Genomic DNA, 26,076 nt, shown 5'->3' with positions numbered 1-26,076 from the left:
GGCTACTTGAAAAGCACTAGCAAAGTCAGTACAAACTAAAATTTTATACAGACAAGTGACTTGTTTATACTGCTCTATATACTATATTAGTTTCTCGACCTGGGGATGGTTTTAGGGGAGTGGCAAGTGCAGGGGTGGCAAGCAGGGCCCCCGCAAAACTAAGATACATGCTGGAGCCAAAGCCCCGCTGCCTGGGGCTGAAATCAGACACCTGAATGGGGTACAGTAGTCTGGAAAGGTTGAGAACCACTGCTCTAGGCAGCCTTGGAGGCAGACCAAACCTGTCAATCAGAGGCAGTAGAGGTGTGGCTTCACCTCTGAGAAACTGCCAGTTTCCATTTGCATTTCCAACTGCAGGCAGACCAGCTCGTCCCTGCTTCAGAGGAAATTTAGGGAGAAAGAAAAGGGAAAAAAATGGCTTAAACTCTCCAAGCTGTCGGGATTTTATTGACGGAGAGGATTCCCTTTCTCCTCAGTCACTGGAGGACTCTGTATTCCCTGCGCACCCACCTGTAGTGCAGCATGGCAGAGAAGGCCAAGAAGAAAACCTTGCACCAGCCCTCTGATTAGGTGCCTGCATGGAGATCATTGCCTGTTCTGTGAAGATCCAAGCTTCTCACATGCTCAGGAAGGGGCAGGATTTCCTTCAGTCTCCCTCCCCGAGCAGGAGAGCTTCCTGGAAGCAATGGCAGCAGCTCATCTGCAAAAATCCCTGAACCTGGTACACGTGACAGGAGACAGCATTTGCCCTGGCATCAGCAAGTGGCAATTCCTCCTCCGTTCCCCTCTTCCCCCCCAAACTTGGGGTGAGTGTAGGTTGAAGCACAATATCAGAGGGCCAGGGAAGCTTCCCACCCAATCACTGGAGCCCACATTCACAGCCATGTCTGGTGACCATGGAGCAGCTTTGGAACCCCATCCAGCACAAAACCCCTCTTTCTCAAGGCTACTCAAAAGAGCTAACCAGAAGGTTCACGCCCATCCAAGCCATCAGTCTAAAATGTCTCTCCTCTTCTGATGAGGATTAAGGGTAGGCATAAGAAAGATGTTCAGACCCCTCTAGTCACCCCAACATCAAACACACAACCCCCACCCCTTCATTTTCTAAGAGTCTGATTTAGAGGATTCCTCTAGGAGGCACTCTAAGAGGCATAAAATGAAATCCGTTTCCCTCAAACTGCATAAATCTGCAGAATGCAGCAGGACAGATAATCCTTCGTGTCTGGTTCCTCTGCTCACTTTCATGGAGTACAGCAATGCAGAAATCCTAGGCACTTAGTTCCCCAGATCACCCTCACAGAGCGCATCTCAGGGGATAGTCAGTGTTGGGATCCCCTCTTCACCCTCACAGAGGGCAGCATGGCAAGTCTGTGCACACTGTGGACATGCGCTGTTTCCTGTAGCCATGCGCATACACACCCCACAAAGGGAATTCTCCCTGCTTATGGGAGGAAGGCCAGTACTCCAAGTCATAGCTAATGACTCAAATAATAAAATTATTAAAATAAAAAACACCAGTCAGAGAATAGACTTTTTAATCAAAGTGTACCGAGGATGATGGTCTACAATTATGAGGTTTGCTGATGCCTCAGACAAGCTATAGCTATATATCCCTCCTTATGCATCCTTTGAGTGTGTGATAGTGGGGTAGGGATTTTCCTAACACACCTAAAGACTGGGAAAGTATTTGGCTGTCCTCAGCTCCCTCTGTGAGTTTCCATATCTTCCAGAAGGTTCCTTGGTGTGCACCAGTCAAAAGTCCTTCTGGTATCACTATCAAAGATAATTGTGCCTTTTTTTTTTTCTAATGGTCAGGGACTAGATGTTTCTAACTGGGGAAAATGTTTTACCTGAAAGAGTGGCCGCCTCACTATACAGACCCTTCATAGGCAGCCAAATCCACGCAGGCATAATCTTAGCCCCATCCTTTGGGCATGAAAACTATCTGGGGGTGTCAGGCCAACAAGAATAAATAAATAAACAAAAGAACTGTCATCTGGGTGGACAGTGTTGCAAGTGTGCTGTCTCTCAGGCTTTTTAAAAAATAAAACAAAACACATGTCCTAAGGCTTCTTCCTGAGGAAGAGGAGGAGTCACGGTGTGAAGAGAGCCATACAAATCTGCTACATCCCATCTGCCACAAATGGGAATAATTTAATCTGTTCATCCTCTTCAGAGGAACCATGACCTTACTCCATGTTGTGCCTTTATTTAAAAAAAAAAAAAAGTCAGAAGGCTACAGAGCATTTCTCAACATCAAGTATCTCAACAGAGCCATTAAAAAAAAAAAAAAAAAAATTCAAGATAGAGACCGTAACATCCACATTAGATGCCGTCAACGGAGGGTCTCCATGACATCCGTAGATATGAAGGATGCCTATGTCCAATTTGAAAGTCTCACAGATGCTTCCTTAGCTTTATCCTCGGAGCACCACATTACCAATACAGCAATGGTTTAGCAACAGCATTGCAAGTATTTACAAAAGTGCTGGTAGTGCTAATATCTGCTCTCAGACAGGAAAGGGTCTATGTCTACCCATTCCTGGGTGACTTCTTTATCCAAGCCTCATTGATTGTACCACCGAAGCAATAAGGATGCTCAGAGCCAAGGTTTTGTGAAAAAATCAGTTAAGTCTCAGTGTATTTCCAGTCTCTGAGTGGGAACAGTCACTGCCCTCTACAAAGTTGTTTATTGCAGCAAAGACACGAGAAGCAGAGAACTCTTAACAAAATAGTCAACCTCTCAAGGGAAGTACCAATTCATACTCTTTTTTTGGGATCAGTGATCTCTTCTGTGGTTATTCTTAGAGGTCCAATGCTCACATGAGGTTGCTACAGAGCTTTCTCTTATCTCCCAGCTGTCTCTTACCTGCACCTCCGTGAAGGTGTCTCACCCCAGGAGGATTCTCATGGGTTCAAGGACTGCCCAAGGGTCTAGTCCAAACAAGAGAGAAAGCACAGCATAAAGTGGTGAGAGCTCAGGGCAATCCAGTATGGGTTCAAAGCTCTGCTCCCACATCCGAATTTACCTAATGGACTGACCATGACAGACAACACCTCAGCCATGTCATACATCAACAGGCAAAAGGAATAAGGACTATTGTCCTTCAAAGAGAAGCTTACCTCCTGATGAGGTGGGCAAAGAAGAATCTGCAATCAACTTGTTACCTTCACATCCAAGGCAATAATTGAATCTTATGGTTGACTGACTCAGCTGGCAAAACTTAGATCCTCCAGAATGGGACCTACACTCATCTCCTGGTAAAGATATTTAGTATCTCAGCTGTAGATCTCTTTGCTTCCCACCTGAATCACAAGGTTTCAGTGTTGTTCTCCTGCCAGTGGGATCACAGAGCCAAGGCAAGAGATGCCTTGTTGCAAAGATAGCCAAAAGGGATTCTTACATGCCTTACCTCCCTTTTTCTCTTCACACCAGAATGCTACAGACTACTAGGAGAGAAGCAGCACTAATAATTCTAGTATCCCCATTCTGACCAATCTCCTTGATATGATACAAAGACCTCCCACCTGATTTCCATTCAGAAGGGATATGCTATTACAAGGGCCAATCAGAATTCAGACAGTCTGAGCCCAGCTGCCTGGTTCTTGAACCAGAGCCTCTTAAGCCAAAGAGGTTATTCAGCGATCTAATACTCACAATTTTCGCTTCCAGAAATAAATCTACTAACTCAGCCTATTCAAGGGCCTGGTTGAGTTCTAACCATTGGGGCTAGCACGAGGGTTTCACCCCCACATCTGTATTGGGACCACAGATCCTCTAATTTCTTCAAATGGATTCGGGTTAGGCCTGACAGTTCAGACTCTCAAAGGTCAAGTTGCTGTCTGTCTAGCATCGTTAGTGAAATGGACAGGTAGTGAATTTAATCTTACCTAGATATCCAGCATTTTTCTGAGGAGAGCAGCATCTCTTCTACATCTTTCTGGTGTGCATAAAGGGTTTTTTTTTGTTTTGTTTGATTTTTGGCTCTTAGCTGGTTCTCAATGCCATTAGAAGCCCTCCATTTGAACAATTCATGAAGGTGTCTCATTACTTTCTAACCATTAAAATGGCCTTTTTGGATGACAGTCATTTTTTCGGGTTTCAGAGGGGTAGCCATGTTAGTCTTGGCAAAAAAAAAATGAGGAGTCCTTGTGGCATCTTAGAAACTAACAAATTTATTTGGGCATAAGCTTTTGTGGGCTAAAACCGACTTCATCAGATGATGAAGTGGGTTATTGCCCACGAAAGCTTATGTCCAAATAAAGTCATGTTTCCGTGCAGGGTGTCTGAGTTAGGAGCTCTTTTTCTGGAACGTCAATACTGCATGCTCATAAGGCTAAATGGGTATTCAAACTGACCCTGACTTCAGACTAAAGATTAACTCCAGATTCCATAGAACACAGGAAATTGTTTTTTCATCCTTCTGTCCAGATCCATTGCACTCCAGAGAGAAATTGTGGCATACTTTGGATGACTGCAGAGCTCTCAAAGTATATATTTACCACACAGATCGGGTCAGAAAGACAAATGTTTTGTTTGTGCTTTATTATCCAGTGTCAAAGGGAAAGAGAGCCTCAAAATCATCCATTTCCATGTGGCTGAGATATTGCATCTCAGAAGCATGCAAGTCAAAAAGCCTAACTTCATCTTCAAATATCAGAGCTAGCTCCCTCAATTCTGTAGCAGCTTCATGGGCAGATAGATCATATGCCTTAGACAAGAAAATCTGTAAAGTAGTCACCTGGGTCATCTGGTCACACCACCTTCAGATGCTATACACTGGACATCTAGTTGTCATCTGATGCTACCTTCCATAAGTGGGTGCTCCTTGCTATTCTAGTTTCTATTAGGAAAGGGTTATCTGTACTTAACTGTATATAGTTCCCCCGTGCCACCAAGTGGACAGTGCTATAAAAATCCTAATGTTCTAGATCTGTGGACCTCATTATGAATAAGAATAGGAAAATGTATCTGTCTTATCTGAAAATTTCCTTTCTTGGGGTCATGAGGTCCACAGATCCAACCCACCCTGAATGGGCTGTTAATTGGGAAAAGACATTGAATTATTAATTGGTGCTCCGTTGATTATTCATTAATTGCTTGCTCTGCATGAAGATTGTTCTGTTTAGTCTTACTGCTTAAGTTCCCTTATATAGAGTGCTTAGTTTTTCCTAGGCTTTGGAAGAGTTGACTGGTGGTTTCTTAGGCCCTGGTCTACACTACAAGTTTAGGTCAAATTTAGCAGCGTTAGATTGATTTAACCCTGCACCCGCCACACGACAAAGCCATTTTTGTGGACTTAAAAGGCTCTTAAAATCGATTTCTGTACTCCTCCTCGATGAGGAGATTAGCACTGAAATCAACCTTGCTGGGTCGAATTTGGGGTAGTGTGGTCGCAATTTGACGGTATTGGCCTCCGGAAGCTATCCCAGAGTGCTCCATTGTGACCGCTCTGGACAGCACTCTCAACTCAGATGCACTGGCCAGGTAGACAGGAAAAGCCCCGCGAACGTTTGAATTTAATTTCCTGTTTGGCCAGCGTGGCGAGCTCAGAGGTGACCGTGCAGATCTGATAGCAGAGGTGACCATGGAGTCCCAGAATTGCAAAAGAGCTCCAGCATGGATCGAACGGGAGGTACTGGATCTGATCGCTGTATGGGGAGAGGAATCCGTGCTATCAGAACTCCGTTCCAAAAGACGAAATGCCCAAATATTTGAAAAAATCTCCAAGGGCATGAAGGACAGAGGCTATAACAGCGACCTGCAGCAGTGCCGTGTGAAACTTAAGGAGCTCAGGCAAGCCTACCAAAGAACCAGAGAGGCAAATGGCTTTCAAACGTCCAAATGCACATTCTACCACCATTCTGCATTTGCTCAGCCTATAGTTGAACAGCTCCTGACTACTGTCCAGGGTGCCTGTGTATGGCTTCATGAGCCATGGCATTAAGGAGTAGGCTGGGTCCCCAAGGATAACTATAGGCATTTCAACATCTCCAACAATTGTCTGCCGTTGCTGTCACGGAGGGAGGGGCGACTGACGACATGGCTTACAGGGTTGGCATACAGGGAATTAAAATCAACAGAAGGGGCGGGTTTGCATCAAGGAGAAACACACACAACTGTCACACTGAAGCCTGGCCAGTCATGAAACTAGTTTTCAAAGTCTCTGTGATGCGCAGCGCGCCTTGCTGTGCTCTTCTAATCGCAAACAGCCTAGTCAGCAAACAGCGCCAGCGAGCTTTTAAACATCCAAAGGCACATTCTACCACCATTCTGCACTTGCTCAGCCTATAGTTGAACTGCTCCTTACTACTGTCCAGGCTTCATGAGCCATGAGAGCAAAGGGTAGGCTGGGGTAGGTGCGACCGCGCAGTGCTGCCAGCTGGGAGAGCAGCCTAAGGCAGAATCCTCCAGCTCGCATGATATTGCAGGCAAGACTGAATCGCCATGAGACGAAACTTAAAGAAGAGAATGACCTGGAGTCACTCCCATGTCTGCCCAGGCACCCCTGACCGACCTCACCGAGGTCGGCCAGGAGCACCCAGGAGACAACGATGACGGCTAGCAGTCATACTGCACTGTCTGCTGCCATGAAGGCAAGGAGCTGCTGCTGTGTAGCAATGCAGTACCACGTCTGCCAGCAGCACCCAAGAGACGTACGGTGACGGTGAGCTGAGCGGACTCCATGCTTGCCGTGGTATGTCATCTGCACGGGTAACCCAGGAAAAAAGGCAAGAAATGATTGCTTGCCGTTGCTTTCACGGAGGATTGGAGGGAGGGAGGGCGGCCTGACGAGATGTACCCAAAACCACCCGCAACAATGTTTTTGCCCCATCAGGCATTGGGAGCTCAACCCAGAATTCCAATGGGCGGCGGAGACTGCAGGAACTGTGGGATAGCTACCCACAGTGCAACGCTCCGAAAGTCGACACTAGCCTCGGTACTGTGGACGCACTCTGCTGACTTAATGCGCGTAGTGGGGACACACACAATCGACTGTATAAAATCTATTTCTAAAAAATCAACCTAATTTCGTAGTGTAGACATACCCTTAGCGGTGGAACCACACCTCTAATATATTTGGTCTGCCTCCAAGGCTGCATAGAGTCCCAGTCTTATGGATCTATGGCCCTCATTACTCCAAGAAAGGAAATTTTCAGGTAAGACCTGGATAAATTTTTTTAATCAACTTTATTAAGAAACAGCACAACTACATCTTAGCAGAAGGCGTGCCCACTGCAGAGCACCTACTCTGGCTCGTAGTGCCAAGGCTTTTCCTTTCCTGGTGACCCATAGCAAGTCCCTTAGCAGGAGAGTCAGCAAAGAAACGCTAGTGTTTTCCTTCCTTCTCCTCTCCTGCAGTGTTGAACTGCTCTTTAGCACCCACACATGGCCAATTCTGCTCATAGTAGCTCATACTGAACCTCCCTTAAGGGACTTGCAACCTCTTGTTTTTGTGCAGAGAAGCACGTCGCAGGGAGACATTTATGCCTGTCAGGAGGGGTGTGTGTCTTTACCCTTCTGACAGGGCAGGAGGCCGTGCCTCTTTGCTGTTTCTCAAGCAGAGCGTAGCTCCCAGCTGGTGAGTCCACCTGGTGATTAATCCAAGTAGCAGTTAGTCCCTCTGCCCAATCCCTCAATCAGGGCAGTGAGCAGTTAGCAGGCCTGGCCGACAATCAGCCCAGGCCTTTAATTAGTCTTTCCGCCCCAGTCCCTCAATCAGGGCAATTCGCACTTTATAGCTCAGGCTGAGTCCGTGCGATACAGCCCAGCAGTTCAGGGTGGGGAATTAGCTCTCAACTGGGAGTGACAGTAAATTTGCCTGGCGCCCTAGCTCCGGCAGGCACCAGACCAATTCAGGCCTCCTGGCCTCTGAGTGGGGAAGTGGCCACTCTCCACAGGTGGGGTGCCAGAGGTAGGGGGACGCAGGCCCTTCCACTCCACTGCGTCCCAGCCCAGGGCCCTATTAGTGACAGGGTAGTTCAGCATTAGGTCAGCCTGCAACACACTGGCCAGTTCACAATAATTCCACAGTCGAACCCTATTCAGCATCCCTGGGCTCCTTCCTACCCTCCCCAGTTTGGGACACCTGGGTTCCGGGGTCGTCCTCAGTCTCTCCGGGGTAAACAGCCAATGGCAGCCCCAGCAGTTCGTCAGCATTGCTGGTCTTCGACAATTCAGGTAAATCCTCTGGTCGGGCAGCCGTCTCCTTCAGCTCCGGGCCTCGGCAGCAAGGAAGAGACGTCCTGCTCCTCTGGCAACCCTCTCCCTACTGAGCTAGGAGGCTGGCCTTTTATCGTCCCACCGGAAGCAGAGGGGTGGACTGCCGCAGGTGGCCTAGTTCTGCCCACCAGGGGGCGAGCTCGGGTCTTTCCCCTTCTGACAGGGCGGGAGGCTGCGTCTCCTCACTACAGTGCCTGGGGAGCAGACAGATAAAGGAAACCAGTTATAACCCGTAAATGGAATAAAATTGTTCAGACCCCACAAAAATGTTCAGACTACCTTTTTTTGGTGATTGTTACAGGATTAACTTGGCTATGAAATTAAGTCCTGGTGTTTTGATGGCAGTTATAAGAGGCCTGAAAAAAACATAGAATTGGGGGGGGTGTGTGAAAATAAGACTGAGAGATTTTAAATGAGCCTGAATTCTGAAAACCAACTGAAGGGAGTATGAAAATTACCTAGAAAATTCAAGTTTATGCTCCTCACTGAAACAGACAGGTTTGGCAGGGACTTAATGTTAATAGATTTAAACCTGCTGTGTGTAAAAACTCAACTTTAACTGGTGGTACTCCACAAAGGAACCTCCATAATTAAAGCCATCACCCCGACTTCTTTAGTATAACACACATTAAATGTAGATGTGGCTCTTGCATACGATGGGCTAATTATTTTATAGTCAACTCCATTTTATTGACTCTTCCATTTCTACAATGAACAGTGTTAAATATCAGAAATCATTACTCTTGCAGTATTGCTGTTTACTCTAGCCCACTCTTCACTAGCTTCTTCCTTTGTCTAGCTGATTGGTCTGTTTTTGTCTAATATAGACTGTAAACTCTTCAGGGTAGGGATTATGTCTCTCTAAACTCAAAACACGATCTCAAACATTACAAAAGTGTTTGATGAGCTGGGTTCCAAACTCTAAGATAAAGGATTATCTTTTGGCAAATCAGTTTCATTTATTTGAAGTTCTTTTTTAACTTCTGTGGCTTGTATTATTGATTCTGAATATTTTAATTTTTAAAATATCTCCACCTTCTAAGTAGTCATTGTTTCAGCTGAAATGTGTGTTGTCCTGAAAGCTGTTTTATCTTTAGATTCCTCTTACCATAAAGCTTGCAGTGTGCCAGTGTTTTTTAAAAAGAGTGACATCAGAAGAGAAATTTCAAAGATATATTCTCCATTCACTCTGACTTTCTGCTGTGAGCTGTTTTTTAAAGTGGAAAGAATATTGATTAAAGATTTGTTTTATTTCAAACCAAACTTATTTGTCATGCTATTAAGATATTATTGAAATTCTTAGGTTTTTAGTAACACAACTTCTTGAGATTAAGACCAGGAGCTGGGGGATGAAGGGAAGAGACAGGAACAGGTTTGAGAGGACAGGGCAAAAGGGGTCAAGTTTGGGGGCAGAGGTATGCAGAAGAGTGTGTGCCCACTAGAGCACACTGAACACCTCCTAATTTCCTCAACAAATGAGGTAGGGTTTTACAGACAAGTCTCCTTCACTGCACAAAGCTGATTGATTCCCAGATTGATTCTCCATCCAGTGCACTGAATGAGACAGGGTCCTGTGAAAAAATAGCATATGATACAAGTTTTAATTACATGATCATAATGCATATGCACAAGGGTCCTGAATTAAAGTGATTCTCTGAGTAGCATCTCTATGGGTGCTCCACTTCAGGATGGGATTTTCGTCAGCTGTGTCCATGGGTCTACACCTGTGCTCTAGATATCCTCTTGCTCTGGTAGGAGGGTATATATGGAGAGGGAAAGGCAGAGCTGCTGCCAGTTCCTACTCAATTGCCTGTGGCTTGAGATGGAACACCAGAGTGTCCTGTGTTCCCTGTAAGCTGTGCGCTTGCATGGCCACCCAGGAGAAATTCAAATGCTGCCCAGCTGATTAGCAGAGCGCGCACAGCTGGCAGCATGTGTTCAGGTGCCCCTCCCCCCATGTTGCTCCGTCATGCAGGACCCTCCTACTGGCTGGGGGAGGGGGTGTGCTGATGTCAGGGTGTCCCCCTTCCCCTGTACCCCATCTCCGCAGTACAGGGGACACAGCCTGGCTCAGGACTTGGAGTTGCTACGGTGAACAGTGAGTGAATGAGTGCCTACAGTGCAATGTTTCTGAGATTTCCCCAGCAGCCAGCTCACACAGTCTCAGTCTCTCTCTCAGTCTCTCTCTCTCTCTCTCTCACCTCCCAACACATAATACTATTATTGTTGTTGTTATTTCTTGGTACTTCCTGCAATGCACATATATTCTCTGTAATTTTATTCTTTCCAAGTGTGTTATTTTAGTGTTTTGACTGGTCTATGCATTTTATAATTTTCATTTCTCTTACACTTAAATTTACTTCTTTGAGTAGTGAGTTCTAAAATGCCTAACCTGTACTGGCTGGAGTAATTATCCCTATGGTAACTTTTAAAAAATATATATTATATCTAGGTTTTTTGTTTCTAAGGTTGCGCACATCCACACATACCTCGGTGCATATAACAACATTTATTCCGCACATGGATGGAAAAAATTAGAGGGAACAGTGATAGTGTCCATTAGCTAGCCATGGAGCTTGCTACCTCTTGCTTATTTTTTTAGTAATTACTTTTACTTTTATTTTTCTATTATTTAGCTCAGCTTGTGCTCTGGGGAGAGGGTGTTCCCCCTTCCCTCCTTTCATTTGCCTGATCTAGGCTTTTGTTTTTTCTCCAGCCTCAATCACAGCGTCAAATAACAGGTTATATCCCAGGTCCTGGGCTTCAGACCCTGCCAGACCTGCTATAGGTCTTTTTCCTGCAGCAATGGACACTCAAATTGTCTCTGCTTCTTAGGAGGGACTCATATCCCCTCCAAATGTAAGATCAGCTCAGGATTTAAAAGTAGATCTAAGAAATTGAGAGAGAACAGTCTAAAACTCCTGTTGATGGAGTATCCCCTGAGACCCACAGAGTCCAAATCATAATCAGGTTAATTTACTCAGAAAGCCCCATTGGCTGTCACCACTGCTGCGGTTAGCAAAGACCGTGGCGACACCTCAGAACTGTCCATACCATTAAAAAAGAAGAGCTTCCATTCCCCAGAAAATGATAAGAGATGAGAAAGTCACCCTCTCAGTCTGGATCTTGGGAGACCTCGCGTGTCAGCACCAGAACTGCTGAGGCCCTGTCTCCTCAGTACTGGCAGGTAGTATCAGTACCAACTGATTTCCTGGACTTGACCTACTCTCAAGTCCTACCTACAATGGTGACTTGCCCCCTGGCACTGACGTGGTCACCAGTTTCACACAAACCCATCAAGGGTACTGAAAGGAGCTTCCAACTGGTACCAACATATCCTCTGGTATTGTCTCACCAGCCAACTCTGGCTACTGGTACCTACTGAACCATGGTACTGGCATTACTTGCCTCTCTAATGCACATGGGGGATGACGTCTCATCTGATTCTGAGGTGTCCTTATACATAAGAACGGCCATACTGAGTCAGACCAAAGGTCCATCTAGCCCAGTATCCTGTCTTCCGACAGTGGCAAATGCCAGGTGCTCCAGAGGGAATGAACGGAACAGGTAATCATCAAGTGATTCATCCCCTGTCGCCCATCCCCAGCTTCTGGCAAATAGCTGGACCCTATCCTGGCTAATAGCCATTGATGGACTGTTCTCCATGAATTTCTCTAGTTCTTTTTTTGAACCGTGTTATAGTCTTGGCCTTCACAACATCCTCTGGCAAGGAGTTCCACAAGTTGACTGTGTGTCCACAAGTTCCACAAGTTGACTGTGCGTTGTGTGAAAAAATACTTCCTTTTGTTTGTTTTAAACCTGCTGCCTATTTATTTCATTTGGTGGCCCCTAGTTCTTGTGTTATGAGAAGGAGTAAATAACACTTCCTTATTTACTTTCTCCACACCAGTCATGATTTTATAAACCTCTATCAAATCCCCCCTTAGTCTCTTTTCCAAGCTGAAAAGTCCCAGTCTTATTAACCTCTCCTCGTACGGCAGCCGTTCCATACCTCTAATAATTTTTGTTTACCTTTTCTGAGCCTTTTCCAAGTCCAATATATCTTTTTTTCAGATGGAGCAACCACATCTGCATGCAGTATTCAAGATGTGGGCATACCATGGATTTATATAGAGGCAATATGATATTTTCTGTCTTATCTATCCCTTTCTTAATGATTCCCAACATTCTGTTTGCTTTTTTGTCTGCTGCTGCACATTGAATGGATGTTTACAGAGAACTATCCACAATGACTCCAAGATCTTTCTTGGATGGTAACCCCTAATTTAGTCCCCACCATTTTATATGTATAGTTGGGATTATGTTTTCCAATGTGCATTACTTTGCATTTATCAACATTGAATTTCATCTGCCATTTTGTTACCCAGTTTTGAGAGATGTTTTGTAGCTCTTCGCAGTCTGCCTGGGACTTAAATATCTTGAGTAGTTTTGTATCATCTGCAAATTTTGCCACCTCACTGTTTACCCCTTTTTCCAGATCATTTATGAATAAGTTAAATAGGAGTGGGCCCAGTAAAGACCCATGGAGGACACCATTATTTACCTCTCTCCTTTCTGAAATCTGACCATTTATTCCTACCATTTGTTTCTTATTTTTTAACAAGTTACCAATCCATAAGAGAACCTTCCCTCTTATCCCATGACTGCTTATTTTGCTTAAGAGCCTTTGGTGAGGGACCTTGTCAAAGGCTTTCTGAAAATCTAAATACACTATATCCACTGGCTCCCCCTTGTCCACGTGCTTGTTGACCACCTCAAAGAATTCTAGTAGATTGGTGAGGCATGATTTCCCTTTACAAAAAACACATTGACTATTCCCCAACAAATTATGTTCATCTATGTGTCTGACAATTTTGTTCTTTACTATAGTTTCAGCCAGTTTGCCCAGTACTGAAGTCAGGCTTACCGGCCTGTAATTGCCGGGGTCTCCTCTGGAGCCCTTTAAAAAAATTGGCGTCGCATTAGCTATCCTCCAGTCAGAAGCTGATTTAAATTATAGGTTACAGACAACAGTTAGTAGTCCTGCAATTTCATATTTGAGTTCCTTCAGAACTCTTCGGTGAATACCATCTGGTCCTGGGGACTTATTACTGTTTAGTTTATCAGTTTGTTCCAAAACCTCCTCTAATGACACCTCAATCTGGGACAGTTCCTCAGATCTGTCACCTAAAAAGAATGGCTCAGGTTTGGGAATCTTCCTCACCTCCTCAACCATGAAGACCAATGGAAAGAATTCATTTAGTTTCTCCACAATGGCCTTATTATCCTTGAGTGCTCTTTTATCATCTCAATCATCCAGTGGCCCCACTGGTTGTTTAGTAGGCTTCCTGCTTCTGATGTACTTACTTATTGATATTACTTTTTGAGTCTTTGGCTAGCTGTTCTTCAAATTCTTTTTTGGCCTTCCTAATTATAATTTTACACTTAATTTGCCAGAGTTTATGCTCCTTTCTATTTTCCTCATTAGGATTTAACTTCCACTTTTTAAAGGATGTCTTTTTGCCTCACTGCTTCTTTTACTTTGTTGTTTAGCCATGGTGGTTCTTTTTTGGTTCTCTTACTATGTTTTTTAATTTGGGGTATACACTTAAGTTGAGCCTCTATTATGGTGTCTGTAAAAAGTTTCCATGCAGCTTGCAGGGATTTTACTTTTGGTGCTGTACCTTTTAATTTCTGTTTAACTAACCTCTTCATTTTTGGGTAGTTCCCCTTTCTGAAATTAAATGTTCCAGTGTTGGGCTGCTGTGGTATTTTCCTCACCACAGGGACGTTAAATTTAATTATATTATGGTCACTATTACCAAGCGGTCCAGCTATATTCACCTCTTGGACCTGATCCTGTGCTCCACTTAGGACTAAATCAAGAATTGCCTCTCCTCTTGTGGGTTCCAGGACTAGCTGCTCCAAGAAGCAGTCATTTAAGGTGTCAAGAAACTTTATCCCTGCATTCCTTCCTGAGGTGATATGTACCCAGTCAATATGGGGATAGTTGAAATCCCCCATTATTATTGAATTTTTTATTTTAATAGCCTCTCTAATCTCCCTGAGCATTTCACAGTCACTATCACCATCCTGGTCAGGTAGTCTGTAATATATCCCTACTGCTATATTCTTATTATTCAAACATAGAATTGCTATCCATAGAAATTCTGTGGTACAGTTTGGTTCATTTAAGATTTTTACTTCATTTGATTCTACACTTTCTTTCAACCTTATAGATTCTTTCACAAAGGTCTTCTACTTTCCCATTCTAGCCTCCCTCCCTTGAGATGCACTCTGAAGAAGCAGCACCCTGCAGGACATACAGCTGGCAACCCTGTCCAGGGCATCCTGGGGTCCTGCCCCCTTCCTTTATGGCCCACCTCAATGAGCTTATTGGAACCAATGGGCTCCTTATGGCGACCAGCTCTACCGAGTTTCATAAGAGGACATGTCAAAAGCAACATCTGCTGTTGTTTATCAGGTCTATTCAAACAGCATATATCCAAGAATCACTTCCATAGCCCAGTTATGGAAAACATACAGCTAAAAATGGGGAACTTGTTCTTGTTTTTTGTGTGAAAGAATCTAAAGGTTCAAAGTCCCTTCCTTCCTATCGCAAAATAGAGTTCTGCCAATTTATTAATAGGAGGTATAGGCTCCCTCTAGTGGCTAATTTGACTTTTGAATATTAAATATTGTCTGTATATATAATTGAATTCTGTTGAGTCAGTTTTCAGGCTAAGTCTTTCACAGACCACTTAGACATAATCCGCAGACCCCCCAGGGGTCCCAGACCACAGGTTGAGAACCATTGTGATAGTGCATGTCAGTCCTGACATGAAATGCAGCTGCTGTTGTAGTCTTGGTCTAAGTATGCTAAATTAGCCTATTATGTTATGCAAAAATACTTGGGCAATAGTTTGAAGTCATTGCACATATGACCTAAACTAGAATTTAAAGGCTATTCTATAAAAAAAACACTAACAAATCTTTTCTTCAGTGATGCGCCATGAACTTAGCAGTCATAGTTTTATGAAGAGACATTTGAGGTCTAAAGAGATGCAACAAAATGTCTGCCTTGAATACACATAAGGTTCATAGAGAGTGGGGGATTTTTTTCAACATTCGTATGTCAAGAAACAGACAGGAAGCAATAAATCTGGACAAACTGAAGCTTTGTAAGTGTATTAAAGCAGGTATAGATAATGTAAATATAACTTTCCTTAGTGCTGTACAAGCCCATCACTGGCTCATCTAGAGAGACTAGAGCTAGGGTTACCATATTTAAAAAATAAAAAAAGAGGACACTCCACGGGGTCCTGGTCCCGCCCCTTTTCCACCCCCGGCCCCGCCCCAACTCTGCCCTTTCCCCGCCCCTTACCCAAAGTCCCCGCCCTAACTCCCCCTCCTCCCTCCCAGCCACACGAAAAGGGCTGCCCGAGCGCTACCGGCTTCACGGTTTGCCGGGCAGCCCCCAGACCCTGCGCCCCCGGCCGGCGCTTCCCCAGCGCAGCTGGAGCCCGGGAGGGGAAGCGCCCAGCCGGGGGCGCAGGGTCTGGAGGCTGCCCGGCAAACCGTGAAGCCGGTAGCGCTCGGGCTTCGGGCAGCCCCCATGCCTCCGGACCCTGCGCCCCCGGCCGGGCACTTTCCCTCCCGGGCTCTAGCGGCTGTGCTCCTCCCCTGACTCTTCGGCTCTGTTTAAGAGCCGAGCTGCCCGAGCACTACCGGCTTCGGGCAGCCCCCATGCCTCCGGACCCTGCGCCCCCAGAGCCCGAGAGGGGAAGTTCCCGGCCGGCAGCTCAGGGTCCGGAGGCATGGGGGCTGCCCGAAGCCGGTAACGCTCGGGCAGCTCGGCTGTTAAACAGAGCCGAAGAGTCAGGGGAGGAGCACAGCAGCCGCGGGAGGGGAAGTGCCCAGCCGGCGGTATTTTTCCCGGACATGTTCGGCTTTTTGGCAGTTCCCCCCGGACGGGGGTTTGATTACCAAAAAGCCGGACATGTCCGGGAAAAAACGGACGTATGGTAACCCTACTAGAGCTCTTGCCCAGTTGTGGGCTAAGTGGGAAAGTGGAACTGCTGGTTTTGTCTCTGGAGGCTGGGGAAGCAGAGCAGCCACAGCACCTTTTTCAGGAGGGAGCAGAGCAGCTGGAGCCCACACGTTTTTCACAAGATGGGAAGGTGAGGTAAGGAGTAGAGCTTCCCTGGAGCTGCTGCTCTTTCCACCAGCTGGGGTGGAGTGTGCTGTAGAGAACCCTGGTACAGGACTGTCTGTACTCTGCAGAGAAGTAAGGCCCAGCATTAATTGATTGATTGTGGCAGGAGGGAGGAGCTTGCATTAATTACTCTTATTCAGGTGGAGGCAGAATTGATTGGCGGGTTAAATTGATTTTTGAGGTGGCTACGTTTTAGAATTGATTTACGAAGGAGGGAAGATGATTTGGTGTAAGTTAAGCTTAGTTTTTGTGGGGGCAATGCAGGTTTGGGTTGGGTTTGTTTTTTGTTTTTTTGTTTTTCGTCACCCAAAATAGTAGGCTTAGTTGTTGGGTCAGTGGATATTGGAAATTCTTACAATTATTTGTTGTGACTTAACTTTATTTCAAGATAAAGCATAAAAGTTGATTTGCAGAAGCAGAGAGCCTAATAATTGCCTTGTATGACTCTACCACTTAAAATTCTGTATCTGCCCTATACTATTTTTCACCTATTTATATAGCCTTAAATACAGCATCAAAACAATCAACATCTGATCTTTTTATCATGAAGAAAATCGTGTTGCTTCGTAGAAAAGCCATGTCAGGACATCATTTTATGCCTTGGTCAAGATCTTAGTATCCTGCAGACTCTCATGGTCAATACTAAATAGATTATTTATGCCATAAGCACTTACAGAAAAACAGAGGATGTCAGCAGAGCTAGACCATATTGGATGCTGTGTAGTGGATTTGGGTAGAGTATTAAAATGTATTGCAAGGAATGTCAGCCCATACTAGCATCTGAAGGAGTGAAATCACTTATGTAATTTTAATAAGTGGCTTTTATAGTGACATTTTTTTGTGTGCACACAATGTGATGTGTGTTTGAAAGCAACACCATCCATGCATATTAATATAACTGTGCAAGTGAAATAAAAAAAACACAATTGCTTGGTGCTCTGTATTTGTGTAGTCTGAACGTGGAGCCTTTTACAGAGGAGGTTAGATTTCAACAGAATGTTTTATTTCTGTTCTAGGCTGAGTGTCTCAGCATTTAGAAAACAATGGTTTATTTTAATTAATCTAAAGGAAACTGTAGTGGCACACAATTGTGTTTTCTATTGTTAGCAAAATATGTACAGAAAATGTGTAAAGCATTTGTGTGGCAGAATAGGAGAGGGCAACCACATTTGTGGAAAAGGCAACTCTTTAATAATGAAAAGTGAGTTTCTTCAATGTTAAACGTTAGTCTACATTGACTTTTGGGGGGATGACTACCTGTAAAATGCTCTGAGGCATGATGATCGGATTAGATTCATGAATGGTGGAAGAATGTGTTCTCCTAAATTCATCTTCTTTAACAGTGATTCTTGCTCTTCTGAACATTGTTCAAATGATTAATAAACTGGGGGTGAGGAATGAACTTTGTGCCATTGCATACTGACAGGAACTTGAGTCTTTTTTTCACCTTCCTCTGGAACAGAGAGCAGGGATCTGTTAAGATCAGGGTATGTCCCACATGATTGGTTTCCTGTGAGTTAGACATTGGTGCCCTACAAACTGGCAAACATTTTGACTTTCAACAAGATGCTAACTTTGATTTTGTTTGTTTGTTTGTTTTGCAGTGATCCTATTCTGCATGGCAGCCCTAATATTTCCAATAGGATTTTACATCAATGAAGTTGGAGGTCAACCATATAAATTGCCCAACAACACAGTGGTTGGGTCCTCGTATGTACTGTTTGTCTTATCCATTTTCTTTACAATAGTGGGACTTCTATTTGCCGGCAAAGTTTGTTTACCTGGCTGATGAATATCTGAACTGCATGAGTTTGTTTCGGAGGAGAGCAAGATATCAGAGTTGCATTCTCAGGAGAAAGCCTAGATCAGACTATCAAATGCTTACTGAAAAGAGGAATGCTTTGACTTGTTCTCACTATGCACTTTGGACTTTAAAAAAAAAAAAAAAAAAAAAAAAAGAAGAGAGCCTTTCCCATAACCAAATACAGACATCGTTGACTAATCTCCTGAGCATATTAATGCAGTCAGGTCTGCACTGTGATAGGGACTAGTGAAGAAGAATGCTTTACACTGAGAAGCATATTGCCCCATGTTACTGTATCTGTTTTTAACGTCTAACAATTTGAAAATCAAAGTATTTATGAACCTTGTGGTAGACCAGAGGGTTGCAAAGGAATTCAAGTGAGGCTGGCCTCACAATTTAGGAGATTAGCATTTTACATCTTCTTTCTGATGGGCAAAGTCTTTGGCACCAAAATGAATCCATCTTGCATTACTGCACCAAGAAGCCAATAGATCAAAATATGTTCTTTACAATGTGTGTAACAACAAAAATGACATACATCCCCCTTCAGCTGTAGAAAAACACTAAGAAATATTTTGGGGGATGGGGGGGTTCTTTATATTTATATACACACACACACACACACACACACACACACACACATATTTTGCTGATGCAGTATAGTGTGTGTGTGTGTGTGTGTGTGTGTGTGTGTATGTATATGTGTATGTGTGTGTGTATATATATATATATATATATATACACACACACACAAACAGTTCCTGGAAGATAACTCAGAACGCTTTGCTAGCAGAACACTGTGGTGTGCAAAACTAGAACTCAATAGAAAAAAGCCATTTCTCTGAAGGCCACATAGCTGAGAGTCTTCAGTTTACCTCATTCTTTGTAGCAGCCCTTGATTTTAACAGGTTTTTGTAATAGGTACAAACAATCCCATGCCTTTCTAGGTGCAATTTTAAGTTAAGCTAAAATTCTTTGTATGGTAATTTATTTGTATATGAGGGTAGAAGGTGAGATCACATCATACCTTAAAGTTAAAATCCTAATTTTGGGAAACTGACACTATTTAAATTATTAGCAACTGTTGTACAGGGAGTCTCTTTTCTACTGCTTTGTTTGTTACATTAACAATGAATTTATTTATACATGTTCAAGCACAGCAATTTACCATAGGTAAATTTCTCTAATGCATATAACATTCAGTGTTTAGGTCAACCTGTAAAAACACTATTCTGTAGTAAAGTTGGATGAATTTATTTTCACTTGTGAGTATTAAGTTAATTCATCTTCTTTACCAAAAAAGAGCAATATAACTGTTTTTAATGTCCATATGCCTTGTTTACTAAAGTTGAAGATAAAAGTGTGGGCATAAGGACCATCTGAATTCAGAGTGTAAGTTTTCCCCTGAAATCATTCTTTAAATACAAGAACTGTATAAACCTTGGATCCATGGATAGTGCTGTATAGTTCAATATTCACTTAAAATCTGACCTTTATTAGCACAAAACTTTGATTGATGTGCCAGGAAGCTTGCTTGCAGGATCAAGCCCTTATTCCCCAGTTAATATTTAATCTTTTTGTGGGGAAGTATTGACAAACGTATCTCTTGACAACAAAGTGTCTGTCCAAATGTACTTATGAAAAGAGCTGCATTACTTAAACTTATGCTTTTATAAGGCATAAGTGAAACTGGTAAGAATGATGATTATATTGCTTCTGAAATGTATTTATAGTTATTTTGGGGAAAAAACAGCTATCATGGCAGAAACAAGTGTTAGAAATGAGATACCTTATACAATTATATTGACCTGTGTGCCATTAGAAGTATATTAGTGAGGAAAAATTACCTGATTGATGTATTGGATCACTTTCTCTTGGTTGTAGAAAAATCTCTTATCAGTTCACCCACAGGCCGAAGGAAGCTTTCACATCAAAATCTCTCTACATTTTTCTGAAGTATAAGAATATACAGCCAGATTCTCATCTGGAACTGCTAGTTCAGATTTGATTGGTTTTTAATTTAGATCCTGATCTTGCAGTCATAGCTGCACAGGCAATCCAGAGCTTCACTGATATCAATGGAGCTCTGTATATGGATGCAATCTGGGTAGATCCAATTGCAGGACGGGGGTCTAAATGTTTTCAGCAGTGTTATAAGACTGGTGGTATAGCCTGATATAATGTGTTAACAATGAATCATAGCTCACTCATTAATTTGATAAGCTAATAGCTTTTTTTCCCCCTCAGAAATGTCAGTCTTATTGTAAATAGTTCCATAAAATATTTTAACTGGATCACAGACATGGGGGTGGGGGAAGAGTTTCTCAGCTGCTAAGAATTTCCCCCCATGTTTACTTATTTCAGTTAGTGACATCCTGTATAATAATAATCATCATTTAAGCTTATATTTAAAATGTATTACCATTTAATTAAAAAAAAACAAAAAACACTTATCATGAAGCATATCCAGTCCATGAATGGCTGGCTGGAACCTTAGTGGGTTAGCCAATCCTATGAATCATTGAAAGACCGCATCGCTTCAGCTAGCAGGCTGTTTTAGTTAATATTTGGGCATTTCAGTCTACAACTAGATGGATCCATTTGCATTAAAAATGTCCCTGTAAGTGAAAAGAGACAGCTGTCAATAGTTGCTTTTTAATAAGGTCACTAAGTACTATATAGTACAGTATTAATTTATAGCAGAAAATCAAATCTTGTAAACTGTATATAAAACACTGTTCTATGGTGCAATCATTTGTCAAATTTATGTCTGTTACTTTTGTTTTAAAGTTGTGTGCATTCTTTTCATACCTAAGAGCATCACTGTAAAATCTGCTGAATACTATTTATAGGTTTTATTTGCACAAGGATTAGTTTTTAAACTACAGGAAGTTCCTGTTGAACATGCCTAAACATCTGTAGACTTTCAACTCATTAAAGCAAATGTTTCAGTATGAATCTTCTCCAAAGGTAATAATCCATGTTACATGTTGTTGTTTACGTAAACTTTTCAGACTCTGACAGCCATTTTATATATTTTGAAGGACAGTTTATTCTATTATAGGTCACAGCACACTCTTGTGTAGTCTTCATTTCATTATCACCTGAAAGGTTTAATATCACAGCATAATGCAATTTATGTATGCATTTTGTAGTTTTATCTGTTAACCTCAAATCCTAATCAGAAACTTAAAATACTTTAAAAAGGAAAATTGTAAATGTGTCTGTACAACGCTTCTTGAAGACAGAAGGAATAACTCACTAGAAGCTTTTTTAGTTTCTCTGTTGGGCAGTATGATTCTCTGAAAGCATTTACAAACCCATTCACCATTTGACTTTCATTGCTGAGCCTCTAGGCATTTAACAACTGGTCCAAAATGCTGGTATTGTGTAACAACTCTCGACTTAATCCTGCTTCTGCCTTTACTCAAGCAGAACTCTCTCTGGGTTAGTTTCAATGGGCGTTTCTCTTGAGTGACACGCTCAGCTGCAGGATTAGGCCCCCCGACTCCATGGACCGGTACTGCTGTTTCAGAGCCTCTGTGTAAGCATTGCAGCCCATCCCTGGACAATGCCCATTCACCAGGAAGCCTGGCTACACTCCAGGCCGTCTTCTGCAAACGGTGCGAAGGATGGAAAAGATGAAGGCAAGAGGTGCCTGCCACTCGCTCCTGGGCGGCGGGAAAATCTGTGTTGCAGCGGTCTCCTCCCCCAGCCTAGGACACTTCAGGCGCTGATGGCCAGGCACCTGCTACTACAGACTGTGCAAACGAACAGACTTTTCTTCACTTGTATTTTTGTTATCGAGCAAGTTTATCAAAATAAATTGTCTACGACAGGCCTGGCCCCGTCTGCACTGATTGCGAGCCGCGCCTGCTGCAGCCCCCGCCGGAGGCGGCCCTGGAGAGCCGCCACCTACCTGCCCCGGCTGGGCTGGGAAGCGGCATGCCAGGCCCCTACACGCCCACCCCGGCCGGCTTGCAGCGCCGCAGCCCTGCCCAGCGGACCGTACCACTCCCTGGCATTGGTGGGGGGGGGAGGACACCCAGCCCCTGCCGGGCGGGGAATAGTTCCTCCCGTTTCTGTTAGCGACGCGGTAACACACGGCTGGCCCGGCTGCCCTGTTCTGTCCGGCCCGCTCCAGCCGCGGAAGGAGAGGAGCGGGTGAGGCCGGAGAGCTGCAAGGGGCGGGGGTGGCGGGTTCTTGCAGAAGCCGGGGCGAGTTGAACTCGAACGGGCTCGCGCCGGCCAAGGTTCAAATGCTTCAGCCCCCTCTGGCTGCGCAGCTCCCGAGTCCCTTCAGAGGCGCCTGGGCTTCCCCGGGCCGGACCCGGCGCCTTTTGCGCGCTCTCCGCTCCCGCTGACTGCGCTGGGCGCTGAGGGTGTCAGGCCCCTGGGGCTCGGGTCTTTGCTCAGAAGAAGGAAATGTCAGATCAGAGCTAATGCAGATAGTCAGTGGTGTGCATGGCTGTAAAATAACGGACAGTTACATTGTATGCAGGGTGGTTGTAGCTGTGTGGGTCCCAGGATAGGAGAGAGACAAGGGGAGTAAGGGAATATCTTGTATTGGACCAGCCTCTGTTGGTGAGAGAGACACAAGCTTTCCAGCTCTTCTTCAGGGCTGGGAAACTTACTCAGAGGTAAATACAAGGTGGAACAGAGAGTTTAGCATAAGTAGTCAACATATTTCAAGGGACCATTCAAGCTGAAGTGGCCCGTTAACACCTCTCCCCGGTCATAAGGAGGAAAGGAAGGGGGGAATTAGCTGGTGGGGGTTATTAGGTTATTTTACCCACGAAAGCTTATGCCCAAATAAATCTGTTAGTCTTTAAGGTGCCACCGGACTACTTGTTGCTTTTATAGATTGTTATAACAAGCCATAAATCCAGTAGCTACTTATGCTTATCAATCTGTACCATCTTGTATTAAGTTATGACATTCCAAGTAAGTTTCCCAGACTTGAAGAAGAGCTCTGTGTATGCTCGAAAACTTGTCTCTCTCACCAACAGAAGTTGGTCAAATAAAAGATATTACCTCACCCAACTTGTCTTGAATAGTTAAATTGCCATTATTATTGAAGTACACGGGACAGTCCAACCAAAAGATAAACCCAAAGTACACACGGCTAGTGTGCTGACATACGTGTCTGTCTGGTGACATATAAGATGCTTTAAAAATTGCATTTGTGCTTCATACTGGCAGGGTACCCTTGGTGAATGACTTCTAGCAAAATGGTTTCCAAGCATATTATGTAATAATAATCAAAGAATAACATCCACTTCTTTTTTTAATTTTCTTGGTCACAGGCACTGCACGCAATATAATTAAGTATGTGGTTTCTGTTGATTTGTGTCTATGGGACTATAATCTTAGGAGAGTGATATCTTGTATCAAGCATTTATATATAGCTTTTATTCTTGATATTCTAAACTTCTACTCTTTAATGCTATGTCTCTTTTTTTAAAGAAGGTTAAATCTTTGGTCATAATACAATGGATGCACAAACCAGAAAAATGGCTCAGTTATTGGACAATGATCAGTTCTTGGAAAAAGTAGGGTAAGGATGTTGCAAAATCCTTAGGGGAAATGCTTAAATGGAAATATATACATCTCTGGTGATGCAGACTACATTTTTCCATGCATATGTATATTGGGATGCTTAAAATGGAGCATAAGAATTCTTAGTTGTTCAACAGATACCAGAATGTTTCATTCTTATGGGTAATGATGAACAATTTTATAAATGGACTATTCGACAGTGCAACAGCACTCTCAGTGATGCAAACAACTGCCCAGTTTTTGAAATGCCTTATTTTGTAGGGTAAGCATGGGATCTGACGCAGTTCCGGTAAAAGGCCAACCATCCTGGCATGATATTACAATAACAGATTTGGAGCCCGATAATGGATTACTGGTTACACACATCAACCAGACACAAGACCTGCTGGTAAGCAAATATGCAGTAATTCCTCAGATGATGCATTACATTTATAGAAGGGAATATGTGAGGAGACAGAAAATTAATGTTCTATCACTTATGCATTCACAAAAAAGAACACAGTAATTGTTATCACCAAAGCCACAATGAATATAGGCAACTTTTCTTGAGGAGATCTGTGTACCAGCAGGTATATCTCTTGAGGCTAAGTTGCCTGAGAGCCTGTAAGCAAGGTAAAATTATAAATGTTTAGATCCATGAACTTTTTGTTCGTTAAATTTTCATCTACTCTCCCCCTTCCCCTCCACCCCAATTCCTCAACTTTTAAATCAATGAATCAGGCTAAGGAAATTTAAGTCTTCCTGTCCTTCTATAAAATACATAATGAACTTCTTCCATATTGAGCTCTTTATTTTCTATCCCCTCTCTGCCCTCTTATCCGTTCTCTATCACCATTGACGAAATCATTAACCTTTCCATCGCTCAAGCCCACAATATTGGTGTTTCCAGGACTCCTTCCTCTCACATGTTGCCCCCCACGTCCAAGCTATGTCTGAGTCCTTCTGGCTTTTTTCTCCACAACATCTCTAAAATCTGGCCTTCTCTTTCTATCCCTTATTAAAGCTCTCATTGTATCTAATCTTGGTTACTGCAGCATCTTCTCTAACATCCACATCACTCTTCTCAAATCTGTTCAAAGAGCTGCTGTTAAAATTATTTTCTTTGTCCGTTGTTCTGATCATGTTATGTCCTCACCTCTAAATCCCTCCACTGGTTCCTCTTCTCCCCCCACAGGTAAAATTTAAGCTTCTTGTCCAATGTTTCAAAGCCCTGCATAACTAATTATGTACCCTTGTCTTGTTTTGAATTGTCCCCCTAGCAATGCCAGCTTCACTCACCCATTGTTTAGTTTCTTAGAAGGCATGGAGATGTTTATTTTCCACACTATACCCATGCATGGAATGCCCTTCTTCAGCTCATTGACAAGGGCTCTACCCTCTCTGCATTAAAATCCCTCCTAAAGACCCAATTCTGCTGTGATGTTTATAGGGAAATTGGTAGACTTATAAGTACATTCCAGAAGTAATTAAAATTATCTGCCTTTTTTAATTTAAAATCCTGTTAACCTTATTGTGGTGACATGGCCAATCACCACCTTGACCACTCTACTAATTCATTGTACTCCTTACTCTTACACCCTCTGATTGTGAGCTCCTTAAGGTAGGGACCATTACTTCTTGTCTGACTGGAAAATGCCTAGCACATTGTGGTGCTACTGGAAGCAAACAAGTTTTCCATTTTCCTTATTGAGATTTGTACAGATGTGATCATTACCAGTCCTATGGACTATCCAATGTTTGAAATATAGTAGGTTCTTCGGTTAATGGCAGTCTCTGGACCAGCTAGGTCAACTGTTATAATAATTCTTTTCATTTACATGCTGCTGTGTTTATCAGCTGTTCCTCTGTTGTCTTAAATTCACAAAATAAGATTTTTCTGACTGCAATTTCCACCTACCTTTATGCTCCGTGATGTGCTTTTTCACATGTTGCTGGGTTTAAATTGAGAAGGAAATGAAAGCAAATACTATTGAGTATCTAATTTTCTCTATTTTAGGTATCAACTTTCATGAGTATCAGTGCTTTACATCAGCAAATGTATATATTATACACAATAAAATCATCTCCAGTGTCCTTAATGGTTATTCTCTTCTCCATGTAGCAATAGAACTCTTGCATCTTCCTACCTTTTTGTTGGTTATTTCTTAAAAAAATAATAAAGAAAAGAAAGAGAGGAATAGCTTATGGTTCTTTTTGATTCTATGGATAATTAAGCTATTATGAAACAGGAAAATGAAGAGGGACAGTGACCTCTAGTGGCATCACAGTGATTTA

At 43.2% G+C, this 26,076-nt stretch overlaps 2 protein-coding genes across 2 annotated transcripts in view; both read left to right on the top strand.

Moving 5' to 3' along the window:
• The window catches only part of MOSMO (modulator of smoothened), a 54,708-nt gene extending 35,955 nt beyond the window's left edge, over nucleotides 1-18,753 (top strand). The window contains exon 3 of the mRNA XM_065412401.1: nucleotides 18,044-18,753. Coding sequence (XP_065268473.1) covers nucleotides 18,044-18,228 — 185 coding nt within the window. The 3' untranslated portion in view covers nucleotides 18,229-18,753. The remainder of the gene's footprint in view (nucleotides 1-18,043) is intronic.
• Nucleotides 18,754-23,735: 4,982 nt separating this feature from the next.
• VWA3A (von Willebrand factor A domain containing 3A) overlaps nucleotides 23,736-26,076 on the top strand; it is a 54,384-nt gene continuing 52,043 nt past the window's right edge. Inside the window, exons 1-2 of the mRNA XM_065412408.1 lie at nucleotides 23,736-23,800; nucleotides 24,064-24,190. Of these exons, the coding sequence (XP_065268480.1) occupies nucleotides 23,736-23,800; nucleotides 24,064-24,190 (192 nt within the window). The remainder of the gene's footprint in view (nucleotides 23,801-24,063; nucleotides 24,191-26,076) is intronic.

Source organism: Emys orbicularis, chromosome 10, assembly GCF_028017835.1.
Source record: "Emys orbicularis isolate rEmyOrb1 chromosome 10, rEmyOrb1.hap1, whole genome shotgun sequence".
Taxonomy (NCBI): domain Eukaryota; kingdom Metazoa; phylum Chordata; order Testudines; family Emydidae; genus Emys; species Emys orbicularis.
This window is presented reverse-complemented; position numbering and strand designations above follow the sequence as displayed.